At 42.0% G+C, this 23406-nt stretch overlaps 1 protein-coding gene across 1 annotated transcript; it reads right to left on the reverse strand.

The window, feature by feature from the left end:
• Nucleotides 1-316: 316 nt before the first annotated feature.
• Nucleotides 317-23133, reverse strand: LOC113630299 (zinc finger protein 510-like). Its single transcript, XM_027125500.1, has 9 exons — nt 22499-23133; nt 21934-22132; nt 21534-21680; nt 20862-20920; nt 19671-19829; nt 9936-10059; nt 9557-9652; nt 936-977; nt 317-348 (listed from the first exon to the last, which is right to left on the reverse strand). Exons 4-9 carry the CDS (start codon nt 20916-20918, stop codon nt 317-319), a joined length of 510 nt encoding a protein of 169 aa, XP_026981301.1. The 5' UTR covers nt 20919-20920; nt 21534-21680; nt 21934-22132; nt 22499-23133.
• Between the last annotated feature and the right edge of the window lie 273 nt (nt 23134-23406).

Raw genomic sequence — 23406 nt, forward strand, 5'->3', positions numbered from 1 at the left:
TGGGCCTCACCTGTGGGCTGCTGTCTGTAAGTCAGTAACAGGGCGTCCCTTTGTTGTTTCCTTGACTCAGAACAGTCTTCCCAGAGGGCTGGTGCCAAAGGCATTTAAAGGCACAAGTCCTGGGGGTGGAGGCAGCAACCTGGTGGGCAGGATGACAGTCAAAGTGAGCAGCAGACGTATTGAGAAGCCTGGGAAGGGACAGGTTGGAAAATGGAGTTGTGTGTGGCAATACGAGCTTTTGAAAAGCTTCCTAGTGCACATCGTGTGTGCCCAGGTGAGACACAGCTGAGAAAAGACCTGAAAAGTCCCTATGCTCTCACCTGGACTGGCCTGCAGGCTCCATGTAAGCTGGAAGTGAAGGCTAAGGCAGAGTGGAACCAGCCTGGCTAAGCGCTGAAGGAGTGCCCAACACAGCCAGCCTGCAAAACTGGGGGAATGTCCCCTTTTTTTGGCTCCAGGTGTTTACAGAAGCTGACAAAACACAGCTGACCTCTGGAAGCTAATGGAACAGAATTAAGTGGCCACACAATATACAGATTCAATGCAATCCCTATCAACACAAAAGACCCCAAATATCCAAAGTAATCCTGAGAAAGAAAAACGGAGCTGGAGGAATCAGGTGCCCTGACAAAGCTAATCAAAACAGTATGGTACTGAAAAAAAAACAAACATAGAACAATGGAACAGGATAGAAAACCCAGAAATAAACCCACGCACCTATGGTCACCTAATTTACGACAAAGGAGGCAAGAATATACGAGAAGACAGTCTCTTCAATAAGTGGTGCTGGGAAAAATGGACAACTACATGTAAAAGAATGAAATCAGAACATTCTCTAATACCATACACAAAAACTTAAAATGGATTAAAGACCTAAGTGTAAGTAAGGCCAGACACTATAGAACTCTTAGAGGGAAAACATAGGCAGAGAACACTCTTCGACATAAATCGCAGCAGTATCTTTTTGGATCCACCTCCTAGAATAACGAAAATAAAAACAAAAAACCAAATGGGACCTAATTAAACTTAAAAGCTTTTGCACAATAAAGGAAATGATAAACAACAAAAAGTCAACCCACAGATGGGGAAAAAAATATTTGTAAATAAAGCCACTGACAAGGAATTAGTCTCCAAAATATACAAACAGCTCATGCAGCTCAGTATCAAAATAACCCAATCAAAAAATGGGCAGAAGATCTAAATAGACATTGCTCCACAGAAGACATACAGATGGCCAAAAAGCACATTAAAAGATGCTCAGCATTGCTAATTATTAGAAAATGCAAATCAAAACTACAATGAGGTTATCACCTCACAGTAATCAGACTGGCCATCACCAAAAAGTCTATAAACAATAAATGCTGGAGAGGGTGTGGAGAAAAGAGAACCCTCCTGCACTGTTGGTGGGAATGTAAATTGGTGCAGCCACTATGGAGAACAGTATAGAGGTTCCTTAAGGAACTAAAAATAGAACTACCGTATGATCCAGCAATCTCACTCCTGGGCATATATCCAGAGAAAACCATAATTCAAAAAGATAAATGCACCCCAATGTTCATAGCAGCAGTATTTACAATAGCCAAGGCATGGAAGCAACCTAAATGCCCATCAACAGAGGAATGGATAAAGAAAACGTGGTACATATATATAATGGAATATTACCCAGACACAAAGAATGAAATAACACTATTCGTAGCGACATGGATGGACCTAGAGATTATCATACTAAGTCAGACAAAGACAAATATGATATCACTTATATGTGGAATCTAAAAAAAATGATACAAACGAGCTTATTTACAAAACAAACAGATTCACAGACTTCAAAACAAACTTATGGTTACCAAAGGGGAAAGGTAGGGGGAGGGATAAATTAGGAGTTTGGGATTAACATATACACACTACTAAATATAAGATAGATAACCAACAAGGACCTATTGTATAGCACAGGGAACTATATTCAATGACTTGTAATAAATCACAATGGAAAAGAATATGAAAAAGAATACATATATTCTTTATGAGTCTTTATGAATCACTTTGCTGTACACCAGAAACTAACATGACATTGTAAATCAACTATAGTCCGGTATAAAACAAAAACTAAAAAGAGTTAAGTGGCCACACATGATGAAGGATATAGACTTATAAAAATAGCTTAGAAAAGTCAATAAGGACGCAAACGACAAGAACCCACAACAAAAAATCCCTGGGGCAGGGGGAGAATCTGATTTCCAGAGTTCCCACGTTATCTAAAATGTCTAGTTTTCAGCAAAAAATTACAAAACATGCAAAGAAAGTATGGCCCACTCACAGGAAAAAGACCAACAGAAACCGTCTCTGAGCCCTGCCTCTGGTTGGGGGGAAGTGGTCCAGCCAGTGGGATTAGGAGTGCCACTCAGTAGGCAGCTACTTTAGACTAAATTTAAATTCAATCAGAATCCCGAAAAGCTCTGGAGAGGAGCCTGGTAAATCCGTTCTAAAGGTCGCCTCTAAGAATTAATGTGGGAAAAGCCAAGAAAGTCTTGAAAAATAGAAATGAAGAGGGACCTGGAGAAGTGTTACAAAGCAAGAACAATTAAAATGCCACTTTAGTTAATTAGCACAAGTGTAAAATGTGAGCTATACAAATAAAAATCTGGAAAGAACCAGAGTACTTACAACCTGTGAGTCAGGACAGAGAAGGCAAATAAGACAATGTAATCAAGCTGCCTGCAGCTCCAAGGTCAAAACAGACCAACCACTGGTCTACAATCATCTGCTGAGCCTGTGCTCTAGAGCCCGTGAGCCACAACTACTGAGCCCATGCGCCTAGAGCCCACGCTCCGCAACAAGAGAAGCCACCACAATGAGAAGCCCACACACCGCAACAAAGAGTAGCCCCCGCTCATCGCAACTAGAGAAAGCCCGCGCACAGCAACGAAGACCCAGTGCAGCCAAAAATAAACAAATAAATAAAAACAAATTTATAAAAAAAAATAACAAAACATGGAGTATAGACTGTCATAGCCCCATGTCAATCCATGTACCCTATGAATCAGAATCTACAGGTAAGTGATGTAGGCCTCTGTACTTAGGAAATGCTTTCCGAATAAACGTATCTATCAGCATTAATAGATGAGCATATCTATTATATACTATACATCAAATTAAGGAAGAGTTAAAAAAAAAAAAAAAGACACCCCCCAGATGGGGACAAAGGCCTCAGCAATAACCAGATGCTCTCAGGTGTCACAGTATATGATGAGGTCTGAAATCCTTATGGCTCAGCTGCTAAGTGAAATGGGAATTCTAAGAGGGGAGAGAGTAAGAAGCACTTCAAAACAGAGGTGAGTACTTGAGCTCAAACATAAACTAAGTGTAAAATATGCACAACAAGCATTAACTACATGCCAGGCACAGTCCTAAGCCCTTTCTTAAGGATCTGGACAGGCAAACCTCAAGAAGAGGTGCAGATGTGGGTAAGATGTATGAGCAGTATTTAGAAGGAGGATCATATGGAACTTACCATGAGTTTTTGAGTAACATCAACAAAAAAGGATGAATATGGACTGATATGTTTAAGAAAAGGTATCTTAAGTAATAGAGGACAACCCTAGGATTATATAAGGCCAGCAACAAGACGAAACAGATGCTTTAGATTTAAAAGTATATACTTACAGTTAGGAATGAAATAAGGCATCAGAGAATAAGGTTCTGGTTTTAAGTAAGGTCACTGGAAGGTAAGAATAAAAGCTATAGAAGACAGTTTTCAAAAGAAAATTAAAAATAAGAGGAACTATGGACAGATCAGTATTACAGGTACTTTTCATGGTTGTCAGATACGGAAGAAGAAAAGGATTAGAACCCAAGTAAGTGGAAATAAGGAACGTGAGAAGATTTACAATTTGGAAGAAATGATTTTAGGGTTAGTTTCTGCCACACTGACAATGAAAAGACTAGAACACCTCAGGTAAAGCAGAGAGTAGAGGGCAGACGAGGCGGAGATAGAGGACGTGGGAATTTTTCAGTCACTGGGTAAAGTGAAAACCTTAACTCTTAGGAACAGATGAGGTACGGGGAAGGGACATTGTAAGACCTAGTTCTTGACAAACTCTTCCCAGCAGAGTGATCATGTGATCAAAACTGCTTGCTATTGAAAGACGTCTTAATTTTTGCCAAATTTGAGCACAGAAAATGCTATTTCACTGTCATACTTTTTACTTCTCTTATTACGAATGAAGTTGTAGATATTCTCATTTATCATTTGTGGTTTTGTTTCCCACTTGTGTTTCCTTTTCATGTATGTCTTTTGTCCACTTCTCTGTTGGGTTGTTTGACTTTTTCTTATGAATTGTAGGAGTTCATTATTCAGCAAACTTTTATTGAATGCTAAACTGTGGCTGGCACTATCCTAGACAGTGGAAACACAGACATGAAAGAAAACAAACCCTGTTCTCATGAAGTTTACATTCCAGTGGGAGGAAGCAGAAATTAAAATGAATAATGTATAATGTCTTATTTAAATTTCTGTTTGAGAAAAGCCATGAATGTATTTTGGATATTAAGCCTTTGCTGGTTATATATGTTACAAATAACTTCTCTCACTCTATGCCATGAATTTTGAATTTTTATGGTGTTTTGTAATGAGTGAATGTTCTTAATCTATTTTTTTCTTCTAAAACAGTATTTTTGTGCTGTTTGAGAACCCTTTTATAAGGATTGTACATAGATGATACATATATATCAAGAGCGTACATATATTCCCCTTTTATATAGTTATAAACATATTCCACTATACTTTCTTCTAGAAGTTTTATATATTTTACTTTTAAATTGATTTCTGTATAATGGTAAAAGACAAATGTTTTCTCCATATGAATAATTTTCTCAACAGCACTTATTGAATTACCTCCCCTTTGTCTGTTTCTCACATATCTGATTTCCATATGCGTGGAGCTAGTTCTGGAATCTTCTGATCCATTTATTATTCTTTTTTTTTTTTTTTTTTTTTTTAAGCCCTGCCTTCCCTGGCTCTTAGCCTCATTCTCCCATCTTCAAAGGCACCGATGTTGCATCTCTCTGTGCCTTTATTCAGTAGTCAGGACTTCCTCTGACCACAGCTGGGAAATGTTCTGATTTTTTTTTTTTAATTTATTTTAATTTTTTTTAATTTATTTATTTTTGGCTGTGTTGGGTCTTCGTTTCTGTGCAAGGGCTTTCTCTAGTTGTGGCAAGTGGGGGACACTCTTCATCGCAGTGCGCGGACCTCTCGCTATCACAGCCTCTCTTGTTGTGGAGCACAGGCTCCAGACGCGCAGGCTCAGTAGTTGTGGCTCACGGGCTTAGTTGCTCCGCGGCATGTGGGATCCTCCCAGACCAGGGCGCGAACCTGTGTCCCCTGCATTAGCAGGCAGATTCTCAACCACTGTGCCACCAGGGAAGCCCCCTGATCCGTTTATTCTTACATTAATATCACACTACAGCCAATAGCTAGCACTGAATTTGAAAGGGCAAGCTCCCCCTAGTTTTTCTTAGCCTTCTAAACTGCTTTGTTTATTTTGGGACGTGGCTATTCCACACAAATTTTAAAATTTTATATCTAATAATCCTAAAATCTAAAGTCCTTTATGTTTTAATTCTATCCTGATAATCAATCCCCACTTCAGTTTTAGACTTAGTTCTCACTTAAATAGCACTCAAAAACAATCTTCTGCTATTTTATACTTTACCATTTCTTGATTAAAGTTCATGTTCTAGAAAATTCTTTACAAAGAATTCACGAAAACAATATTTCCCTGCATTCTTGCATGTTCAAACTTACTGTTGTTACTTTAGCTGAATAACATTTTGTCTACATATAAAATTATTGGGATTTACTTTTAGTTCTTAAGGATTTTGTAATTCTTTCTCCACTGCTTTTAAAAGCACTGGATGTTATTATGGACGTCTGAGATCAACTTGATTTTTTTTCTCCCCCTTAAAAATGACTGGGGAGTTCCCTGGTGGCCTGGTGGTTAGGATTCAGTGCTTTTGCTGTTGTGGCCCAGGTTCAAACCCTGGTCAGGGAACTGAGATCCTGCAAGCCAAGCAGCACAGCCAGAATTTAAAAGAAAAAAGACTTAATTCAAGTGCTGGGGATCTAATGTAGAGCATGGTGACTATAGTTAATAATATGGTATTGTACCCTTGAACGCTGTTGCAAATATATCTGAATCATTCTCACCCCCCCCAAAAAAAACCCACACATACAAATTACCTGTTAACTACGTAAGGTGATGGATGTGTTAATTATCTTAATATTGGTAACCATTCTACAATATATGTACATCAAATCGTCACACTGTACGTTTTAAATATATACAATTATATTTGTCAATATTCCTCAACAAAGTTTTAAATGACTTAATTCTTTGGTTTTGCAGACCAAAAAGAACCTTTCTTTCTTTAAAAATCTAGTAACTTCCCTAGGATACACCATGGTGGTGACAGTTCTGAGTTAGTTTCCCATAAGTTAGTCCTTTTCATGTAGACTCCAGTCTTCTTTCATACCAGGAAGCTTCTTTGAAATGTATCTCTAAGTATTTGTTCTATTCAATTATCTCTGGCTTTCCACATGGGGGACTGGATGGTGTGCATGCTGAACCTCCTTTTCCAGTCTTCCACATGTGACCCCTTTAACTGTGCCCCGATTCCCATTCCATCTGCTCACTTCCTGTGCTCCTCTCTTCCAGGCCCCTCACTATGTTTTCAGCTCTTTGTGCTCCTTCCAATTCTACACATTTTTACTGTCAGGATGTTTCTTCTTCCAGTTCATTCCTGAGCACTGGAAGCTTTCAGACAATCTCCTGTGTCTCTTCATCTCTCCCCCAGTGCTTATATATGGTTCCTTGTGCTTTTGAATCATAAAAGCAATTGCTTCATTAAGCTGTGAAACATTCATAGTGAGATACTTGGTCACAATATTTCTCTCTTCTATGACAATATTTTTCAGGTGCGTGTTCTTCACTTACTAATTTTTTTTTTTTTTTTTTTTTGCCTTTTCTTTTTTTCTCTTTCTCCCTTTTTTTTTTTCTTAGGAAAACATCCATGCATCCTGCACTGGCTGCTTAGGACCAAGGACTTAACATTGTATTTGATTATTTTTTATTTCTCTCTGAAAACCTATGGGCATTTTCACGTGCAAAGTCTTGTTTATCCCCCAAATGCTACAAAGACCAATACTTTACACAGTTAAGGGTTATGTGTGTGATTCCACCCTGAATCCCACTTCTCTGCTTCTCAGAACCAAAGCAGGTAACAAGGAAGTTCCTGCCACAATCTTGTTCAGTCCCTTCCTGATGTTTTACCAAGGGTTAGTCACCTTGCATTTCTTTCTGAGGTCAGCAGCCCTGGAGGTCTCTCTCTGGTTCCAATTCCAGGTGCCTGTACCCAGCTTGATTTTTTATTGCTTTCAACAGTTCTTCCCCTTATGTCATGGTTTCAAGTTTAGCTATTTCTCAGATTTATACAAAATACCAGTCTGCAACTCATTTCTCAATCTCCTAGTTGGTTTTAGATGGTTTACAGGAACGAAGGGGGAAAACGCTGACTTCATATTTCCAATTTCAAACTAGAAATTCATTGTGTCCTTCTTGACAAGCACCTTTCTTGCCCTCCAGACATCTCTCTGGGTTTTCTTCTCTGTTACGCTTGTGACTCCTACGTGTTGTAAGGCTGTGGGTTGCAGCCTCTTTTCCTGTCTATCCACATCCACTGCCCAAGGCCCAGTTATGTCTGCATACCACCTTTCAACTCATGACTTTCAAATTTAATCTGCACTCCTGTCTGTTCTCCAACTCCAGATCTGTATGTCCAAGGGCCTTATCAACATCTAAATTTGAATAATCATCTCAAGTCACTGACGCTTCTCAAAGTCACTTCTTAAAAAATTTGCCCCGAACTGCTCCTCCCCACTTTTCCCATCTCAGTGAACACTTCCCACCCCAGCAGGTTGCTCAGACTAAATACTGAGGTCATCCTCGGCTCCCCACCCCGTTCTCTCACTCCACATCCTACCCAACAGCAAATCCTACTCTCCCAACATGGAGCCACATTTCATCACATCTACCCCCTCCCTCACTTCACATCTGAGCCACTGCAAACACCTCTTTGCTGTCGAGAGCTGAAACCGTCAACATCCACACAGCTTACTCTCTGCATTACCATGTCTACTGTTCTACTGTGTTACCGGCAGACTTTCCTGCCCCATGAAACTCATGCCCAGGAAAATAAAAGTTGCAAATGACCTTACTGTTCATTTCAGAAGCTTCCTCAAAACCCTTTTAAACAAACTTCTCACCTTTCCCATAGATACTATACTACTTATTCTCCAAGACCTGTCCACAAATCCTAAACTGTTAAATCATAATTCTTACCCAAAGGTTATTAAGCCCCTGAATTAAAAAAATATACTTTAAACTATACCCTCAAATCTCATAAATAACCTTTGTTCACTCTTTTCCAAGATGCTACGAAGACTGTCAGGGTGAGCAATAAATTAAGATTAGCCTTCACAATGGTGGTGGTCAGTATTTCAGGAGCCAGCATTTCACACTGTCTTTATGCTTTTACTTTGTCCACCACCCTTGTCCCCGTCCCCAATTTCCTCTGCATAGTAGCAAAGAAATTCTTTTAAAACATACTCTTTTGCAGAAATCCAGTAATAGCTACACAACTCGCCCCAAATGAAGTCAAAGCCCTCGCCGTGTCCTGTAACACATCATTTGGCCCCTGGCTACCTGTCTGATGTCACCTCCCACCAGCATCCCTCTCAGGTGCTCCCCTGCCACCACTCTGGCCTCCCTGTTTTCCTCAGAGCACTTCCAACAAACTCCTGCCGCAGGAACTTGGCCCTGTGGCTGTTCCTTCGCCTGGAACCCCCAGGAGCCACATGACTCACCTCCTTCCTTCTTTATCTGCTCTAATGCTGACATCATCAGAAAGGCATTCTCCAACCACCTTTTACAAGAGCACACCCCGCTCTCTATCTCCTGTTTTAGTTCTTTTCACCATTCTCGTCACCACTGGATGTGTAAACTTATTTATTCACGTCTCCTCCTCCTGCTAGCTTGTAAGCTATAGGAGCTCAGGAACAGTGTTTGTTCATTGGTGTATCCCCGACACCAGGAGCGAGGGTGGCACAGAGTAAAAATATCTGCAGAATGAATTAATAAATGCCTGTGGGGAAAACTGAAAAGAAAATAGTCCATGAAAATGGAGAGAAGATGAATACTAGAAAGGAGAAACCAGGAACAAAGGTCAGGAGGCAGGCAGGGGGTCAACACTGGGCACAGAATGGTCACCTTCCCTAAAAGTCAGGCCAGAGAGGAAAGCGCTGGTACTTAAGAGTGGTGGATGGAAATGTGGTTCAGGTTATCTGAGGCAGGCTGGCTCGCCGTTCAGTTACTTCCCAAGGTCTGAAGCCCCTACATAGAAGTACTGAGACAGACACCAAAGGTCTCAACTTCTGGACCAATCCATCTGGGTCTGCTTTTCCAGTGGCTTCTTTTTTTTCACCTGATAATGACTAACTCACCTGGATCACTCCGGCATGGAAATGCTCTCTCTAATGGCCATGGCTCTTCTCCTTGCTCTAGCTTGAAGATCACCTCTGGTTTGCTGACGCAGTACCCTGTGAGTGAGATACAGGGTTAAGATTTCAGACAAGTTGCTTGGACATCGGGGGCCCTGAAGGACAATGAAGGTGCCGGTTCAGGAGTCACATGATAATGGTGCCCATTTGAACCTTTATTTAGGGACGTGAGAACAGAAGCCTTCTTTCTGTGCTCAATAGCAGCACTCATTTCTGACCCGTGAGGTGTGCAGATATCATAAAGCTCCGCCAAGGGCTCGTAAGCTTTGGCGGCTAAGAAACAATGCACACGCTGAGGCGCTACACAGGGAAGACGCCTCACCCACGGAGACCAGCATCACATCCCGGTACAGGGTCCTCCGCATGCAGGTCAGCTGTAGCCTCTCATCCCAGGTGAAGTCCACAGGCACGTCCTTGAATGACACGGATCCCTGGCCAGCACACTTCTGTTCAAGCCAAAGAGATCAGTATTGGGTGATGTGAGAGAGATGGGAAATAATTCTTAACATGTTGATTTTGAGAGTTTACCATAAATATTATATAGGCTGCCTATTCTATACCTTGTTTTGTGGTTTACTTTGTGGGATAAAGTGATATCATAATAGGAAAATCCAGATTGTAGATTAACTTATTAATTCAAACAAAAAAAAACTGAAGTTTCTACCATGTGTCTGAAACTATCCTAGCTTGCCAAGAATATTGACCTAAATCAATCTTTTTTGTTTTTGTTTGCGGTACGCGGGCCTCTCACTATTGTGGCCTCTCCCATTGCAGAGCACAGGCTCCGGACGCACAGGCTCAGTGGCCATGGCTCACAGGCCCAGCCGCTCCACAGCATGTGGGATCTTCCCAGACCGGGTCACGAACCTGTGTCCCCTGCATCGGCAGGCAGACTCTCAACCACTGTGCCACCAGGGAAGCCCCTAAATCAATCATTTTTATTTGGCCTTTAAGAAGCTTAAATCTGGGGAGACGGGCTAAACATGAGTCAGCCTCTCATGCCAGAGCACAACCTAAAACAAGTTAAAGGAAATTTTCAGCTGCCGTGCATTGCGAATAATCACATTGTTAATCACTCAGCGTCTCTGTGCTTTGAGTTTCTTCTCTGTTGATTCACTTTGTTACAAAGCAGAAACTAACACACCATTGTAACGCAATTATACTCCAATAAAGATGTTTTAAAAAAAAAAAAAAAGCTTAAATCTTGGTAAGGAGAAAAATCATACCTATGAATACTTATCGTGTAATAAGGTATTATTAGAGCTATGCTAGAATCAGTGTTATATAATGTAGGAGATATGACTTTTGTATTGTCAGGTCGGGATTCACAATAGCAGATCTTCATTAATGTGGTGCAAGCACATACACAAAGTCAAAGAGGTATGAAAAACACACAGCAGTATGACAGGAACAGGGGAACAGGGCAGGGCCACGAGAAGAGGAAGAACTGCAAAGGTGTTCAGCAGCACATTGTGCAGTAATTCTGGACTCATCCGTGTAGTTGAGTGGTCTCCAAAATACTTCATCACCATCCTGGCAGTAAAGTTTTGAGCACCCCCAATTTATTTATTTTTAATAAGTACTATATACATTCTGCTAATCCACATGATAATAAGCTTAATTTATCTTTTTTTTCCTCATTAAAAGTTTAAATGTAATCAACCTGTTTTCCTCCCAATGGAGAAGAAAGCACTGGGATATCTTGTGCCTCCACAGGTGGGAGGTGTGACCACTGAAGAAATGAGGAGCTGGTGAAGACACACATGCAATCACCATGGTAGCTGTAACGTTTACATTAAACAGCAGCAAGGAAGATCTCAAATCAACAACCAAACATTACAATTTAAGGAACTAGAAAAAGAACAAATTAAACCCAAAGCTAGCAGAAAGAAGAAAATAATAAAGATTAGAGCAGATGTAAACAAAATAGAAAAACAGAGAAAATGAAACCAAAAACTGTTTTTTAAAAAAGATGAACAAATTTGACAAACTTTTACCTAGATGGAATAAGAAAAAAAAAGGAAAGACTCAAATTACTAAAATCAGAAATGAAGATATGAACGTTACTACCGATTCTGCTGAAGTAAAAAGGATTATGGGAGAGTACTATGAACAACTGTACAATAAATTGGATTACCAAGATGAAATGGAAAAATTTTTAGAAACATAAAATCTACCAAGACTAAATCATGAAGAAAATAGGCACACTGAATACACCTATAACTAGTGTGGAAATTGGGTCAGTAACCAAAAACATCCCGACAAATAAAAGTCCTGGACCATGGCTTCACTGGTTCATTTTACCAAACATTTAAAGAAAAGCTGGGCTTCCCTGGTGGCGCAGTGGTTGAGAGTCTGCCTGCCGATGCAGGGGATACGGGTTTGTGCCCTGGTCTGGGAATATCCCACATGCCGTGGAGCGGCTAGGCCCATGAGCCACGGTCACTAGGCCTGCATTCCCGGAGCCTCTGTTCCGCAACGGGAGAGGCCACAACAGTGAGAGGCCCGCGTACCGCAAAAAAAGAAAGAAAGAAAGAAAAGCTAATACTGGGACTTCCCTGGCAGTCCAGTGGTTAAGACTCCACGCTTCCACTGCAGGGGGCATGGGTTTGATCCCTGGTCAGGGAACAAAGATTCCACATGCTGTGCAGCACAGCCAAAGAAAGAAAGTAGAGCTAATACAAATCCTTCTCAAACTTTTCCAAAAAATTGAAGAAGAGCGAATGCTTCCTAACTCATTCTATGAGGCCAGCATCACCCTTATAACAAAGCCAGACATAGATGTTGCAAGAAAACTACAGACCAATATCCCTTATAATACTACAAAGCTACGGTACTAAAAATGGTGTGGTACTGGCATAAAAACAAACAGACAAAAGGAATAAAATAGCCCAGAAATAAACCCTCAAATTTATGCTCAAATGCTTTTTGACAAGGTTGTCAAGACCACCCAATGGGGAAAAGATAGTCATTTCAGCAAATGGTACTGGGAATACTGAATATCCACATGCAGAAGAATAAAGTTGGATCTTTACTTAACCTCAAATAAAAAAATTAACTCAAAATGGATCAAAGACCTAAATGTAAGACTTAAAACTATAAAACTTTTAGAAGAAAACAGGGCAAACGCTTCATGACTCAGTATCTGGCTATGATTTCTTGGATATGACACCAAAGGCACAGGGAACAAAAGAAAAAACAGACAAACTGGACTCCCTGAAAACTAAAAATGTTCTGCATCAAAAGACACTATCAGGGCTTCCCTGGTGGCACAGTGGTTAAGAGTCCGCCTGCTGATGCAGGGGACACGGGTTTGTGCCCGGGTCTGGGAAGATCCCACATGCCGCAGAGCGGCTGGGCCTGTGAGCCATGGCCGCTGAGCCTGTGCGTCCGGAGCCTGTGCTCCGCAATGGGAGAGGCCACAACAGTGAGAGACCCGCGTACCGCAAAAAAAAAAAAAAAAAAAAAAGATACTATCAACAGAGTAAAATGCAACCCACAGAATGGGAGTAAATATCTGCAAATCATTATGTCTGTTAAGGGATTAATATCCAGAATATATAAAGAACCCCTAAAACTAAACACCAAAAACTCCCCGAACATCCAATTCAAAATGGACAAAGGACCTGGACATTGCTCCAAAGAGAATACACAAATAGCCAATAAGCACATGAAAAGATGCTCAATATCACTGATCATTAGTGGAATGTGAATTAAAACTACAATGAAATATCACCTCACACCCATTAGGACGGCTACTATGAAAACAAAAAACACAACAAAACACAACCACCACTACAAAATAACAAGTGCTGGAGAGGATGTGTAGCCATGGGAACTCTTGTGCACTGTTGGTGGGGATGTGAAACAGTACAGCTGTTACAGAAAAGGGTGTGGCAGTTCCTTAAAAAATTAAAAACGGAATTACCATATGACCAAGCAATTCCACTTCTGGGTATATACCCAAAAGAACAGAAAGCAGGATCTTAAAGAAATATCTGGGGCTTCCCTGGTGGCGCAGTGGTTGAGAATCTGCCTGCCAATGCAGGGGACACGGGTTCGAGCCCTGGTCTGGGAAGATCCCACATGCCGCAGAGCAACTAGGCCTGTGAGCCACAACTACTGAGCCTGCGCGTCTGGAGCTTGTGCTCCGCAACAATAGAAGCCGCGACAGTGACAGGCCCGCACACTGCAATGAAGAGTGGCCCCCGCTTGCCACAACTATAGAAAGCCCACACACAGAAACGAAGACCCAACACAGCCAAAAATAAATAAATAAATAATTTTTTTTAAAAAAAGAAATATCTATACACCCATGTCCATAGCAGCATTACTCACATTAACTAAAATGTGAAAGCAACCCAAGTGTTCACTGACGAATAAATAAGCAAATGTGATATGTATATACAATAGAAAGGAAATTTTCACATATGCCACAACATGGATGAACCTTGAGGACATTATGCTAAGTGAAATAAGACAAGCACAAAAGGACAAATACTACATAAAACCATTTATATGAGGTACTTAGAATAGTCAAAATCACAGAGACAGAGAATATAATGATGGTTGCCAGGGGCTAGAAGGAGGAAGGAATGTGAAGTTATCGTTTAATGGGTACAGAGTTTTAACTTTATAAGATAAAGAGTCATGTGGATGGGTGGTAGTGACGGTTGCACAACATTATAAATGTACTTATTTAACACTACTGAATACTTAAAATGGTTAAAGTGATTTTTTTTTATTTTTTGGAGTATAGTTGATTTACAATGTTGTGTTAGTTTCAGGTGTATAGCAAAGTGTATCAATTATGCATATACATGTATCCACTCTTTTTTAGATTCTTTTCCTACGTAGACCATTACAGAGTATTGAGTAGAGTTCCCTGTGCTACACAGTAGGTCCTTATTAGTTATCTAAAAATGATAAATTTTATATGTGTATTTTACCACAACAAAAAAACTGGGGGAGTGGGGGGAACTCCATTAAAGATAAGAGTTTGAACACCCCTCCCCACCATGTACATGGATGGAGAAAGACACACCATGATAATACTAATCAAAAGAAAGCAGGAGTGGAGTGGCTATACTATTTTCAGACATAGCAGACTTCAAAGTAAGAAAAGTTATCAAGGATAAAGTCATTCATAATGATAAAGGGGCCAAATCTCCAAGAGGAGGCAACAATCCTTAACATGTATGCACCTGACAACAAAGTGTCAGATACGTCGGCAAAAAGTGATAGAACTACGAGGAGAAACAGATGGAATCTAATGTTGGAGACTTCAACACAGCTCTATCACAAACGGTGGGCAGAAAATCAGTAAAGACACAAAGACAAACCTCATTTTACTGTGCTTCACAGATACTGCCTTTTTTTTTTTAATACAAGTTGAAGGTTTGTGGCAACCCTGCATTGAGCAAGTCTACTGCCATCATTTTTCTAACAGCATCACTTTTTAAATTAAGTTACGTGCATTTTTTTAGGCATAATGTTATTGCACACTTAACAGACAACAGTACAGTGTAAACATAATGTTTTTTTGTTTTTTTTGCGGTACTCGGACCTCTCACTGTTGTGGCCTCTCCCATTGCGGAGCACAGGCTCTGGACACGCAGGCTTAGCGGCCATGGCTCATGGGCCTAGCCACTCCGTGGCATGTGGGATCTTCCCGGACCAGGGCACGAACCCGTGTCCCCTGCATCAGCAGGCAGACTCTCAACCACTGCGCCACCAGGGAAGCCCTGTAAACATAATTTTTACAGGCACTGGAAAACCGAAAAATTTGTGTGACCCATTTCATTATGATATTCGCTTTACTAGGATGGTCTGGAACCAAACCCACAATATCTCTGAGGTTTGCCTGTAGTTGAACTCAACAACACCATCAGTCAATTGGCTCTAATTGACATCTATAGACTGCTTCATCCAACAAAAGCATAATACACATTCTTCTCAAATTCACATGGAATATTCACCAAGATAGACCACATTCTGGGCCATAAAACACATCTTAATAAATTTAAAAGAACAGAAATCATACAATGTCTAACCTCTCAGACCACAATGGAATTAAACTATAAATCAGTAACAGAAAGATAGCTGAAAAACTCTAAAATACAAGAAGATTAAACAACACATTTCTAAGTAACACATGGGTGAAAGAAGAAATCTCAAAAGAAATTTTAAAATATTTTGAACTAAATGAAAATTAAAACACAATTTATTGTGTGAGGCAGCAAAATCAATACTAAATTTATAGCATTGAGTGCATATATTTAGAAAAAAGAAAGATCTAAAATTAGTCATCTGGGCTTCCCTGGTGGTGCAGTGGTTGGGAGTCCACCTGCTGATGCAAGGGACACGGGTTCGTGCCCCGGTCCGGGAGGATCCCACATGCCGTGGAGCGGCTGGGCCTGTGAGCCATGGCCACTAAGCCTGCGTGTCTGGAGCCTTGCTCTGCAGCGGGAGAGGCCACAACAGTGAGAGGCCCGTGTACCACAACAAATAAATAAATAAATAAAATCAGTCATCTAAGATTCCACCTTAGGAAACTATATGAAGAACAAATTAAATCAAAAGTAAGCAGAAGAAAACAAATAATAGAAACTGGAGTAGAATCAAAATGAAATTTCAAAAGAAACTGAAAATAGGAAATCAATGGAGAAAAATCAATGAAACCAAAAGCCGATTCTTTGAAAAGATCAATAAAATTAATAAACCTCTAGCTAGACTAAGAAAAAGAGAAAACACAAATTACTAATATCAGAAATGAAAGTGGGGATATAACTACAGATCCCATTGACATTAAAATAATAAAGAAATATAATGAGTAACTCTCTGCCCACAAATTTGACAATGATGAAGTGGACCAATCTGTTCAAAGTCACAATCTACCCAACTCACACAAGAACAAATACACAATCTAAATAAGGCTGTATTTTTAAATTGAGTCAATAATTAATAACCTTCCAAAACAAAAAGAACCAAGCCTAGATGGGTTCACTCATAAATTCTACCAAACACTTATGAAAGAAATTATACTAAATATCTACAATCTCTTTCAGAAAATAGAAACAGGGAACAGTTCCTACCTCTTTGTCTCAAGACAAAGACATTACAAGATAATAAAACCACAGACAAATATCTCTCATGAATATAGATGCAAAAATCCTTCACAAAATATAAAAAGAAATACACACCACAATGGGAGAGGCCACAACAGTGAGAGGCTCACATACCACAAAAAAAAAAAAAAAGAATCCGTTTGCCAACGTAGGGGACATGGGTTCAAACCCTGGTCCAGGAAGATCCCACATGCCGCGGAGCAACTAAGCCTGCGCACCACAACTACTAAGCCTGCGCTCTAGAGCCCACGCTCCACAACTGCTGGAGCCCATGCACCATAACTACTGAAGCCCACGCGCCCTAGAGCCCACACACCGCAACTACTGAGCCCATGCGCCTCAACTACAGAAGCCTGTGCGCTCTAGGGCCAGTGTGCCGCAACTACTGAGCCTGCATGCTGCAACTACTGAAGCCTGTGCCCCTAGAGCCCATGCTCCGCAACAAGAGAAGCCACCGCAGTGAGAAGCCCATGCACCACAACGAAGAGTAGCCCCTGCTAGCCGCACCTAGGGAAAGCCCACACACAGCAATGAAGACCCAACACAGCCAAAATAAATAAATAAACTCTCAGTAAACCAGGAACAAAGAGGAACTTCCTCAACTTGATAAAGAAATCTACAAAAGCCTACAGATAACATCATACATAATGGTGAGAAACTAGCAGCTTTCCCACTAATATAAGGAACAAGGCAAGGATGTCCCCTTTCACCACTCCTTTTCAACACTGTACTGGAAGTCCTAGCTAACGCAACAAGACAAGAAAAGGAAACAAAAGGTATACTGATTAGGAAGGAAGAAATAAAACTGTCTTTGTTGTCAGATGACAAAATCGTCTATGTAGAAAATCTGAAAGAATCAACAAAAAAGTCCTGAAACTACTAAGCGATTATAGCAATTTTGCAGGGCACAAGGTTAATATATAAAAAATATATATAAAATATATCATTTTTCTATATAACATCAATGAACAAGTGGAATTTGAAATTAAAAACAGTATCATTTACATTCACTCACCCCCCAAATGAAATACTTATGTATAAATCTAACAAAATACATACAAGATGTATATGAGGAAAACTGTAAAACTCTGATGAAAGAAATAGAGGAACTAAATAAACGGAGAGATATTACATGTTTGTGGACAGGAAGACTCAATGTTACCATGATGTCAGTTCTTCCAAACCTGATCTACAGATTCAATGAAATCTCAAAATCCCAGTCAATTATTTTGTGGATATCAACAAACTGGTTCTAAACTTTTAAAAAGGCAAATGACCCAGAATAGCCAAACAATATTGAAAGAGAGGAACAAGGTTGGAGGACGGACACTACCTGACTTAAAGCCTTACTGTAAAGCTACAGTAATCAAGACAGTGAAAGAATAGACAAATAGATCAATGAAACAAACTGGAGATCCAAGAAATAGACCCACATACATGTAGTCAACTGATCTTTGACAAAGGAACAAAGACAATACGATGGAGCAAAGACAGTCTTTTCAAAAAATGGTGCTGGAATAACTGGACATCCACATGCAAAAAAAATAATCTAAACACAGACTTTACACCCATCACAAAAGTTAACTAAAAATTGATCACAAACTTAACTAAAATACAAAATTACAAAAGTCTTAGAAGATAACACAGGAGAAAATCTGATGACTTTCAGTTTAGCAATCACTTTTTAGACACAGCACCAAGGGCATGATCCATGAAAGAAAGAACTGATAAGCTGTACTCCATTAAAATGAAAAATTTCCACTCTGTCAAAGACACTGTCAAGAGAGTGGAAAGACAAGCCACAAACTGGGAGAAAATATCTGCAACAGACACATCTGATAAAGGACTATTATCCAAAATATACAAAGAACTCTTAAAACTCAACAATAAGAAAACAAACAACCCAAGACTTTAAGGGACTGCTTACCAAAGAAGATACACAGATGACAAACAATAAGCATATGAAAAGATGCTCCACATCACATGTCATTAGGGAACTGCAAATTACACCAATGAGATTCCACTATACACCTGTTAGAATGCCCAAGATCCAGAACACCGACAACACCAAATGCTGGTGAGGATGTGGAGCAACAGGAATTCTCATTCACTGCTGATGGGAATGCAACATGGCACAGCTACTTTGGGAGATAGTTTGATGTTTGCTTACAAAGATAAACATGCTGTCACCGTACAACCCAGGAATCATGCTCCCTGGTATTCACCCAATGAAGTTAAAAACTTATGTCCACACAAAAACCTGCACACAGATGCTTATGGTAGCCTTACTCTCAACTTCCCAAATTTGGAAGCGACCAAGATGTTCTTCAGTAGGTGAATGGATAAACTGTGGTACATCTAGACAATGGAATACTATTCAGCACTAAAACAAAATGAGCTATCAAGCCATGAAAAGAAGCGAAGAAATCTTAAATGAATATTACTAGGTCAAAAAAAGCCAATCTGAAAAAGCTACATACTGTATGATTCCAACTATACGACATTCTGGAAAAGGCAAAACAATGGAGACAATGAAGTGGTTGGTGGGGGGAGGGGAGGCAGGGAGGGAAGGGAGGGATGAACAGGTGGCGCACAGAGTAGTTTTAAATGCAGTGAAACTACCCTGTATGATACTATAATGGTGAATACATGTGACACATTCATCAAAACCCACAGAATGTGCACCACCAAGAGTGAACCCTAATGTAAACTATAGATTTTGGGTGACAATGATGTGTCAGCGTAGGTTCATCCACTTTAACAAGCGTACCGTCTGGTGGGGATTGTTGATAATGGGGAAGGCTGTAGGTGTCTGGGGGCAGGTGGTATATGGGAAATCTCTGTACCTTCAGCCCAGCTTTGTTGTAAACCTAATACTGCTCAAACAAACACGAATTCTTACAAAAGCAACAATAACAAACATACTCCACCTTGCATGATCCAAGATAGCATTCAGAGAAGGGAAAGGAGACCCCAATTCTCCTGGATGGCCCTGCTCTGTATTCAGGTAGGGTGATTATCCAGTCAGAGCAGAGTTTGCTTCCCAAGCCTACCATTTGCTTATTCAGCCACAAACACGTGATGAGCACCTACCAGGAACAAGGCACAGGGTGAGGAACGGAAAATATGAAGATGAACACGGCATGAACATGGACTTTGAAGGGCTAATGGCCTGTCAGCACAGACACAAACAGGTAATTTCCACGCAATGGACAAAGTGCAGTGACAGGGGCAGCAGGGGCATTGTGGAGCACAGAGGGGAAGGGCAATTAATCCAGAGGGGGACAAAGAAAGAGGAGAAGGGCTTCCTGGAAGAGATCTCCCCCAAGTTAGCTCCTGAGAGATGAACTGGAGACTCAGGAAAGGAAGTGGAACAGGGCTCCCAGGTCAGCCCGCAGGACAGAGACGTGAGTGAGATGCACAGGTGGGTGGTAACTGGATGTGTTCAGGAAGTTATGTCAGGTTTGGGGTCACTGGAGACCACTGTTACATGTTTACTCTTTAAATGTCACCTTCTCTAAACTGTGAACTCCATCAAAAAGGGACCAGGTCTCTACATCGTTTTGAGCAGAGTCTGTGGCACACAGTTCAGTACCTCACACACTAATCAATCACTGTTGAATAAAATGTAGAATATGAGAATTTTTTTTAATATTTAATAAAACAAAGAGAAATAAGAAGTGGTTCTGTTCTCAACAGCCTTAATTTCATGATAAGAACTCAGCCTTTCCCCTCTGGAGGGCCAGAAGCTATTCAAGTGGTTTCCATACTGAAGTGGCATCATCTGAATAGCATTTCAGATTCCTCAGGAGGACAGACTTAACCTCGGGGAGAAAGAAGCAAAAAACTGTTCCAACAGTGCAGGGGAGAGAAGATGAAGCTCTGATAAGGGGAGAAAGAATTAAGCAGAAAACACAGGTTTAAGAAATGATGACATCTTAAAGGTAGTAGAGCCTAGATGCTACCCAGGATGAGGTGAGGGGTGGGAAGAATAGGATGAATCCCATTTTGGTGGCTTTTTATCTATTTCCACTTTTCCATCTTAACATATGAACACCCTAAAAAAAGCCATGAAATCCACTGGAAAATGAAATAGGGAATAGAGAAAAGAAATACTTCACCTGGGATTTGTTCATTTTCTGTTGTTCTTGGAAGACTGTCAAAACCTGGGAAGGCATTCCTGGAAGAGGAGGAAAGAGGAACAGGATGATGAGAGCTCCTCAACGCTCTTCCTAAAAACTTCCACACGCCAGCTGGGTAACCTTTAATCCTGGAGAAGGAGAGGAAGGTTAACACCTGCCCCTTTGTGACTCCTTAAACCCACAATGTTCCCTACTCCTTTAACTATTTATGTCCCCCTCTCACTAACACAGAAGTATTTAAAGCAGAATTATTAAGCATATGATAGCATCTCAAAATATGAAATATGATGCCTTCATTAAAACATATAGCAGGGGGAAAAACCCTAAAGGCTATTTTGCGTAACTTTTTCTACCAAGATGTTAACCCCCTGAGTCCGAGAATCCTCATAAAGTTTTGAAAAAAGGGACAGGTGCCTTAAACTTGTTTTTTTAAAAAGAAAAACTGTTTCTTCTAACTTGCTTTTTCTCAAAAGGATTTTTTTTTAATATTTATCTTTTTTTTTTTTTTAATGGCTGCACCTGGTCTTAATTGCAGCACAGGGGATCTTTAGTTGAAGCATGTGGACTTCTTAGTTGCAGCATGCACGCGGGATCTAATTCCCTGACCAGGGATCGAACCCGGGCCCCTGCATTGGAAGCATGGAGTCTTACCCACTGGACCACCAGGGACATCCTCAAAAGGATTTTTTTAAGAGGAAATGTGTTTCCGTGAGATCGTGTGGACAGCACATGCCAGGACTTCTATGTGCCTCTTACTGATTCTTCACAAGTCATTTCCCCTTTCAGGCTTTTTCCCTTCTGTCAAATGAAAAAAAAAAAAAAAGATAATCCTGGCAAACCGTCTGGGAACTACTACTCTTGACTCTAAGAACAGGAACGACAGAAACCAGCTTCTGGAAAGAACTGGTGGAGAATGAAGGGAGGGGAGGTTGCCATTGGGGGTGGGGTTAAAGATAAAAGCTTCCCAGCTGCGGAATCCCCCAGCATCCCACCACTCCCGCCACATGTCACACTCAGTCCCAGCTCCCTTCTGTCTTCCAAAGTGACTCACAGCTGATGGTGGTGAAATCACTCAAGCCTCCGCCCTCCGGGCGATACGCTCCTTTTCTGGGTTTCTTCCGCTTCTCTTCTGAAGCTCCGATGCGTCTTGGGTCAGAGGCTAGAGGGAGCGGGGGTTCTTCCCTGTGAGATTCCCGTTCCTGGAGTCCCCCTCCTTCCGGCTCAGTAGAGATGCTCTGTTCCAGTAGAGCCTAGGGGACAAATTCACTTCAGCGGGAACCTGCATCCGGGTGCCATATCTGCCTCTCTGAGAACACGCAGCTCCAGAGACCTCAGGCCGCACTTCTACGACCGCAGAGAAGGCTGAGGACAAAGGCGGGCTGGCCGCGGCTTAAGTGCCCTCGGCCCCTGGACGGCACAGCTGCGGGGCGTCTCCGTCGCGGCCGGAGGCTGCTCCGGACAGCGCTGGGCCAGACGGATACCAGTCTAAGGGAACTAAGGAAACCCGGGATGCACACCGCCGCCGCAAGCCTCGGGCACACACGCTTCGGTTACGTATTCGGGCCCGAGGAACGCGCGCCACGCCGCGCCGAGAAGCATCAGGGGGCTAGTCTTACCTCCCCGGGCTGCGAGGCCCGATGGGGTCTGTCGCTCAGTCCTCTGGGCCGCGTTCGGGCCGCCTCGGCGATTACGAGGATGGAGACCCCGCAGCCAGCGCGGCCTCTCCCACAAACGCGGCCCTTCCCGCGCGTTCGCTCGGGACCCCCAGTCTCCCTCCATTCAGTGTGGACGCGGCCCAGGCGGCGCTGCCTCTGCCTCTGCCTCCGCCCCGCGCCCCTCTTCGCAGCCTCGGGAGGCCCGCGCTGAACAGGACGCCGACCTCCAGGGCCTACCGCCCGCCCCACGCGCGGCCGCGGCCAGACAGGCCCGCGACCACCAGGGAGCCCCGCCGAGAACCGACGCGCGCCTGCGCACAGAGCCCGACGCTGATATAGGTCCTCGGCGAGCTCCGCCCACTGTGGGGCGGGGCCTGCGCGGGGCCCTTCCCTCTCCACCCCCAACCCCCCCCCACATCGCCCCAACTCCCACAACCCCGTCTCTCCCCCCGTCATCCCCACCTCTCCTAGTCCGACCTCACCTGCACCTCCCCCTACACGCCCCCGCCCCTACATCACCCCCACAGCACCCCAGCCCCTACCGCTCTGCATCACCATCACCGCCACCTGGAGATGACGGGCCTCCTCGCAGCCGCCAGCTAGAGAGATTTAAGAACACAGATGAAAAAGTTAACCAAATTAGCCCAGCCAAGCAATTTTTTTTTTCTTTTTTTTTTTTTTTGGCATTGCTGCCGGGCTTGTGGGATGTTAGGTCCCCTACCAGGGATGGAACCCGCCCCACCGCAGCGAGAGCTTGGAGTCCTTACCACTGGACCGCCAGGGAATTCCCCAAGCAATTTTTTTTTAATGTGAAAGAAAAAGAAGTAACGGGGTGCAAAATTTAAGATTCAATACACGAAAATTGAAGG

Source organism: Aethalodelphis obliquidens, unplaced genomic scaffold, assembly GCF_003676395.1.
Source record: "Aethalodelphis obliquidens isolate GAN/ISIS:26980383/991018 unplaced genomic scaffold, ASM367639v1 scaffold30, whole genome shotgun sequence".
Lineage (NCBI taxonomy): Eukaryota > Metazoa > Chordata > Mammalia > Artiodactyla > Delphinidae > Aethalodelphis > Aethalodelphis obliquidens.